Below are 7,980 nucleotides of genomic sequence, written 5' to 3' on the forward strand. Positions count from 1 at the left end.
TATATGTATAGGCCAAAGAGTGTGTGTGTGTGTGTGTGTGTGTGTGTGTGTGTGTTCGTGGAGGGGGTAGTCGAGGAGTCTGAATGAAAGGTTTGTTTTAGAAAATGACCATCACATCCAGCTTTGTGAAAACATCTCTTGTTCGTAGCTGGGGGAAGAGGGAGAGGAGACGGAGAATCGGGGGCAAAATACAGCCGCGTGCGTGCGTGTGTGTGTGCGTGCGCGTGTGTGTGTGTCAGCCAAGACTTCCGCTCTCATTTGCTAGCTCTGCATGCAAATGAAACCCCACAAACAAGTACACCGGGGCAAGGGTCGGCCGCGCTTTCCACTGAGAGAAATGGGACACTCTGAAGACCCGGGGTTTAAAGTATGAGAAAGCACACAGCTGTGCGGTGCCTGGGAGTGGACCTGGCATTCTTTTGTTTATTTAACTTTACTAGGTGTGCAATCAAGAATACCTGTGTGAGTGTTTGTCGCTGTGTGGGACTGTCGGTGCTGTAAATTTTGCTGTCATTGGAGACTGCCCTGTGTCAGCTGCTTAGTGCTAAATGCCACTCTGTTTTTCCCCTCGCCGTGAAAGCACCTGCCACTTCAGTGTCTACCAGCTGAGGAACACACACACACACACACACACACACACACACACACACACACACACACACACACACACACACACACACACACACACACACACACACACACACACACACACACACACACACACACGGCAAGCTGCTTGGAGAGCACTTTTTCCTTACTTGGTAACAGAGTGGGGGTATCCATTTGAACTCCCCCCCCCCCCCCCTACCCCTCACTCCCTCCCCTTTTTCTACTGCTCCATAATAAATCACAAACTGTATGTGCACACACTTAAATCAAGTTTCTGAGGGGAGTATTGACCAACAAATCTCTTTCAGTTAGATTAAACTTCAGGTCTGTAAATCACATGACAACAAACTCACTTGTGTTTTTTTCCCCTCTCCCTCTTGTTCTTTCAGAATGAAGGCTCCCCTCTTCCCTCTTTTTCCTGTGAACGTAGGATTTCGCTGCAGCCGAGTGATGAGGTCGCCACAGCGACAGCTGGACCATACGCTGCAGCCGATGTCCTTTGACCTCTTTGCCGCCTTTGAGGGTCCCAGGGACGGCCATCCCCATGGAAACACGGACACTTGACCTATGCCCACGGCTCCAAATCCTCCCTACGCTTTTCTCGGAACCAAAACATTTAAACGCTAATTCTGGAGTTGTACTAGATTACTTAACAAATAGCAAGAACTTAAAGACTATTACCTCTAACCACAGATACGTTACTATTTATCTCTGTGCATAGGCCTGCAATTCTGCAGTTTAATGTTATTTTAATTATTGCTATTATTATTATTATTGTTATCATTCTCACAGTTTGAGCTGGTCTTTTGTGGTCAGATCCACTCACCTGAAAATCTGTGAACCACGCTTGAAAAGGAAAGTGTGCGCACACATTCACGCAAAAAACCTTTCATGCATACGTATTACATATATTTATTTATTTATCGTGTATGTATGCATTTAATGAAGTGTGTGTGTCTGTGAGGATTTGTATACAGATTGTACTGCAAAAGAATCGGCATTTATGAACATTTAAAGATAAAAATTAACATTTTGCTAAAAAAGAAAAGAAAAAAAAACTACCTCAGCAAAACCCAGGTTGGTACCAATTCACACAACAGAATTATATACAAAATATTTATTTTAAGAGGTGAATGTTTTTTTTCTTTTTCTTTTTTTGAATCACCAATCCAAAGCCTTACTCAAGCCATCAGCCCCAATCTGATGGACCTTTTAAAGTTTGGACCTATAAACACACAGTATATCAACGTGTGAACCGATGGTTTTGTAGACTGAACGTTCACCAGAGCCGAATGAGAGACAACCTCCCTGAGATTAAGTTCTTTCTCTCCCCATCATTTATGACAGGATTATGTATTAAAGATCCAGAGTAATATATTTATGAATATGCCTGAAAAAGAGGATGCGTACGCTAACCGAATACCCAGAGGACTTTAGACGGGAACCCGACATGCGTCGCGTAACTCATGAATGCAGGTGGAGTGAGACACATCCACACAGTGCAGCATGAACCAGGTCCAACTGGACCTGACCACCAGATCTGTGGCCTGTCTGAGCCCAAGTCTTGACACCTTTATACACTTTACGTACTAAGCCACTGTTCACCTGTGATATCCTGCGCAACCACATACCTTGCAGGAAGTTATGACCTGTCAGGAAAAGGGACGGAGGACATGAATGTTAGGAGTTATTTATACAAAGTAACTTGACAGCTCAGAATCTTAAGTTTTCTCACCTGATGCCTCATCGCGGAGCTCTGTCAAGCCACGTGGTTGGCTGTGAGATGCATGCGGCACTGGGCAACGTATGACGCAGTCTGATGCTCGATAGCTTGAAACCACTTTGGGCTGAGAGAGCGACACGCCAGTGCTAATGCATGGTCTTGCACTTACAAACTTTCCAGATTGTAACACAAGACACATTGAATGTAATACATGCTGTGTTCCGGGCTTGGGAACACACAACCTGACAAAACCCCCAGTTAACTGCAAGAATAACCATGAAACATGCAAAGGTACTGAAGCGAAACTAAGACGCAGACACAAGCCTCTCTTTCTTCATTTGAATTCACTGGTACTTAACTGTTGCAACATTCTGTAAATAGCAACCGATAAATTGCATCTAAACAAATGCTTAGAAACTTTGAGAGATGTTAAGTTAAATAACTTATGTTGTTTGTACTGTACATATTATGTGTTTGAGTGCATTTTATGATACAAACACTAATTAAGTTATAGGCTAACCAGTATGGTTTGGCTTAGATTTTTTTTAAACATGAGATAGTCTTGTGAAATGGATGCCACTACGGAGACGTTTTCTAATGCTGTAATTCTGAAAGAGAATCAAGAAGAGAAATCAATACTTCACTAAATTAATTTTTTGTTACTTAGGTACAACACAAAAGGCATATATGCAATATTTACACTTTTGAAAAATTAGTTTATAAGATGTACCAAATGTATAAATACTGTTAATAATGTTTGTTAAACCTTTAAATTGGATTTTTTGTTTGCATTTTTTTCTCCAAATTTTAAATGAAAACCTTTTCTGTGTTTGTTTTTTGCTAATCAAGCCTATTGGTGTTTTGAGCAGTGTTTTTGCATTTGGATAATGTTTCACGGTTTTATTCCGCATCTAAGGGTCACAATATGGATTTCTCTTGCTGTGTCTTTCATTGTGAATATTTCATATCTTGCATATTGTGATGCTACTAAGAGATGATGATTTAAACTTAGTTCATTGCTTTAGATTGTACTGATTCTTTATAGACACATGCAATAAATAATGATATTATTTAAGAAAGCCATTGGCCTTTGTGTTTCTTTCTTCACTCTCTCTCTCCTCCACAATACAAACACGCCTTAGCTTTTCATCTTTCATTACAATAGGCCCCCGCCAAAGCAGATGTTTCAATTCAGCATTCTGTCTCTTTCATTAAGAAAAGTCATATTAGGAAAGGGAGGATATATCTAGATTGTTCTTTCATTTCCCATGTCCCTCCTTGTTTTTAAAGCCCTGCTCCCTATTGAGCAAGAGAACATCAAAAACTGGGTGTAGGCGTTTCCCAGCGTTGCCTCCAGCATTAGCATTGTTATTGTTTTTCTGTGCTTCACTCCCAGTTCCAGTCCCCACCCCCAGCCATAGTAATTACACCCGCGTGTTGAAACAGCCCCTGGACCTGGGAGGGAGAAAATGATATAGTTATAGGATTATAATTTTTGCACCCTTAGACATATGCTGTCAGATTATTCTCTCTCACAGCCTTGCTAATTAAAATAGCAATTATGCTAAGAAATGGTTCTAATTATCTGCTATGGCGAGTGGTGCATGTTTGCATGGGTGGTCGGGCTGGCTTTTAGGTTGCATGTGCTGGGTGAGGGGCAGGAGTTGTTTGTTCTCAAGTATGTGAGCAGCACAGATGGAAAGCACTGGACAAGAACAGTCATAAAGGAGGGACAGGTCGTAAAGAAAAGTGCAGGTTTCCTCTGCAGCATTCGTAAAAGGATGACATATTCTCTGTAAACCAAATCTCATCCCTCACTGCGCTCTTCATTGTTCCCGTTCTCCGTCTTGCTTCTGAAGTTTGATTAAAGACTCTAATTATCTTATTGAATTGTAAAGAAGGGATAGTGAGTAAGCTGCAGGCCATTAGTTTCTCTGTCTGACACCTCCATCCTTCACCGCTCACCGGCAAAGACTGGTCGAGGGAGAGGACAATTACAATATTTGCGTTACTCCATGTCGAAAGAGAAGATGAGAGGCCCTTATGCACCATGCAAATCACCATCACAGTAAGATAATGCAAAGTCGCCCAGCGAGCCGTCCATGCATCTACCTACATGTCAGCTAGTGTGTGAATGTGTGTGTGTGTGTGTGTGTGTGAGTGCTTGTGTTTGCCTGTGACGTGTGTGTGTGTGTGTGGGGGGGGGGACGTGTTTGTCAGGCGGGGGGGTCGGTCATGCCACAGTGGATTGGTCCACATGAGCGTAAAGTGGCCAGTAGCCCCAGGGAGTCATCAGCCTTATGGACAGAGACCTGCAGTAGCTCCACAGGAAATGGCATGTTTCCGGAAAGCTGTCTGGGACACGGCCGCTAATGTAGTGCGTGTGCAGCTGTGTGTGTGTGTGTGTGTTTGTGTGCTTTTGAAAGGATTTGTGCATGTCCCCTTCAACAACAGTCTTTAATTGGTTTGTGCGACCGGCCTCGGCCGATGTGCAATATCATTTCTCTCAAATAAGGTTACTTTGAACACAAACATATAACAGATTGTAAACATGTACAAACCTATGTGTATTTTTCCTTAAAAACAACATTTCCATTGTAATGTCCATGAGGCGAGACCTTGCTTGATGAATGCAGTCTCGTAGTTTTATTGCATGCTACACTTTGAGATGGGTGCAATAAAGGTTTGGATGCAACGGTACGATATGAATTGTGAGACAGGTCTGGTGTTGCTCGCAATGCTACAATTAAAATCAGGCATAGGAGACTAAACAATAAAAGCGTTGGCATAACAACATTATTGTTCTTGATTTACTGGAAATGAAACTGAAATCCACACAGGTGACAACACAATAAGGGCATAGAGTAGAGTTGATTTCATCACAGGCCAAACCATTCATTTTCCCCAGATGTGGTCTGGTGCCCGGCAGATTCATCTGTATTCGGGTTCCCCGATATTTCCCACAGATCTAAAAAGCAGGAATACAAACACTTTGGCACACGGGGTCGTTTCCATCATTTTTGAATGTATTCTGCTTAGTGGAGAATGGAACGGGCTGGAGGGGGGGAAAGGGAGCATGACACACCTTCCGTATTTGACTCTTGTCTGGTGTGCGTGTTTCTGGGGTGTATCACGGATCTCTCTTTCACAGTGTGTAGCTATTCAAATAGTGCTTCCTGCATGTAGGAGTTTACTGCATGGTAGGTGGCTATCACTATCTTATCTCTCTCTCTCTCTCTCTCTCTCCCTAAAACACACACACACACACTATGGAAAACGCTTGTGTCATCCTTTTAGTCTTGCATACTCGACCAGAAGAAGTTCAGTAAACAAAAGTTAACTTCCTCTTTCTAGTGAAATGTGATAATGCAATAACTTCTCTTTTCGTCTTTTTCAAATGTATTGTATCAAAGTACCTGTCTGAACATGTATTTTGTTGATGAAATAGACAGAATGGGGGACTATGTTTTCCATCATCCTACTTAATTAAACTTTTGATTAATAGACTTTTGATTTAGTTTTCCTACGTTGACCCTGAAAGCATACGACCCTTGAGAAATGAGTCAGTATGGATATCCTCCTTTGTTCTTCATGTATTTTATAGGGAAGTGTAGGAGTGCATGTTGCGCACTTACATGAATTGGTGTGTTTGCCTGTCTTTCTAAATAGCCGATGAATGAGTGTTTGGTCAACCTGTTCAGATGACATTCCCAGTTGTTTTCCAGGTATAATGTTCTCACGCTTCTTGTGCATCTCCTGTTTCTCACGCTGACTGCTATTGCTGTAATCCCTTCCAACACGTGCACATGCATGCACACACACACACACACACACACACACACTGCCCTGCCCCTTTACCTGAACAAAAATCTGTCACACACTGTCTCACACACCCCTTCCTGTTGCTGATGATAGAGAGGCAGCCGCCACAAAGACTGAAAATAAGTCACCTCCCAAACCAACCCAAGAGGGAAGAGGACACGTGAAGAGGCAGATGCAGGAGGAGGCCGGTAAGAGAGGTAGAAAAACAAAGAGAGAGGGAATGTGGAACCTGGGGGGATGGGTAGGAGATGTGGAAATGTAAGGGAACCAAAGCGATGAGCTCATGCTCTCTTCTGGCCCCGCCCACTGTAACGTGACTCATACTTAGCAGGTGCGTCTGCTTGTGTGTTTACAGCTGCAGGTCAGTTTAGGGTGTGTCCTCATCACACTGCTGGGAAACATGTTTCTTCAAGCAAAGGTAGAGCTATTAATCATACAAGTGTTTCAACAGCTTTGTGGCTTTATTACTCCACTGCTTGGCCTAGTGGAATGTGACCATGAGCAACAGAAAAATATGTTATTACAAACAACCTTCCTGGAGCTCGTATTTAGATAACAGCAGCCCTGCAGAATTTATGATGTAAGGATTACAAATGTGTAAACTCTTGAGTTTGAGTACTATGAAAGTAACTGGTTTTTCAGACCTGGGCCCCCCGCTAGAGGCCTTTTGCTCCCCTCCATGTTTTTTCCTCAATGTGATGGATGTGGTTGTTGACGACGGCACACGACTTGCAGACGGCCGTCAGCTTACAAGGAAACGCCATCTGCTTTTTTCCTTCTTTCGTTCCAACCTTTAACTGAGACTCTGGGAGGAATTGAGGGAAACTATTGTTTCTAAATGATGGATGAGCAAAGAGATAAAGTATCCATAAGCGACCAATCAATAAACCAACCAGTTCAAATAGAAACGCAATCATACACTTGACAACAAACAATAAAAATGCAAACGGTCATCGACTGATAGCGGTAATGAAGGAAAAACCCATTGGCAGCATGTTAATGAACTGCATGTGTGCATTTTGTTTGGCGATCATGTGCGTTTGCATTCATTGAAAACTCAGACCTCAGATATAACACGGGTCCTACTCACTGGAAAGGAAAATGCATTACTCTGGTTGTATTTTTTTCACCTCTGGCCCTAATACAGTCTGCGACTGAGGTGCATTTAATCATCCATTTGAAACAGGTCAAATAAAAGTAAATAAAAATCACTTAATCTCATTCAAACTCATTTGGTCAGTTTGGACTAAGATGCCAGTGTTCTGTATGGAAGGAATATACAGTTTGAGAATATGACCTGTCAAAAGTGTCAAGTGTCAATCCATCTCAGAGATTTAATTTGTCCCTTATATTCAAGAAAATTCAAACAAGATTTATTTTTAGACTATTACAGTTAATGTTAGTGTTACCTATTTGTACTGCTGTACGTCTGTATGGTTTCTCTGTTCAAAACGTTCTTTTCCTAACCTGTTCTTCAAATGGAATGGATGACCATCTTTATGTTGCCTCTATCGCCATTTTCCTAATCGCTGATAAAGTTAGTAGCTCAAGGCTCTTGTCTTATCTTGCCGCTTCGTATGACGCAGAGCAAAGAGCAAGGACATGCGGACTGAGAAGAATCACCAATTAATGACTCCGTTCATTTTATAAATGTTTCTATATTTGAGACCAATGAGAGCCGAAGGAATGTGCTATTATGTTCACATTTACATTTTGACTTATAACACCCCTGGCAACAAAAGACATATTTAGCTTGCGAATTGACCCCTGCATGAGGTCATGTGTGTGTGTGTGTGTGAGGGAGAGTCACCCATAAAAACACACAA

The 7,980-nt window shown here is 42.2% G+C and overlaps 1 protein-coding gene across 1 annotated transcript in view; it reads left to right on the forward strand.

Annotated features, from left to right (window-relative positions):
• Positions 1-3,415, forward strand: part of irs2b (insulin receptor substrate 2b) — a 9,462-nt gene extending 6,047 nt beyond the window's left edge. Inside the window, exon 2 of the mRNA XM_037488344.2 lies at positions 999-3,415. Coding sequence (XP_037344241.2) covers positions 999-1,003 — 5 coding nt within the window. The 3' untranslated portion in view covers positions 1,004-3,415. The remainder of the gene's footprint in view (positions 1-998) is intronic.
• The last annotated feature ends 4,565 nt before the right edge of the window (positions 3,416-7,980 follow it).

The sequence above is a fragment of the Pungitius pungitius genome, chromosome 10 (assembly GCF_949316345.1).
Source record: "Pungitius pungitius chromosome 10, fPunPun2.1, whole genome shotgun sequence".
NCBI lineage: Eukaryota > Metazoa > Chordata > Actinopteri > Perciformes > Gasterosteidae > Pungitius > Pungitius pungitius.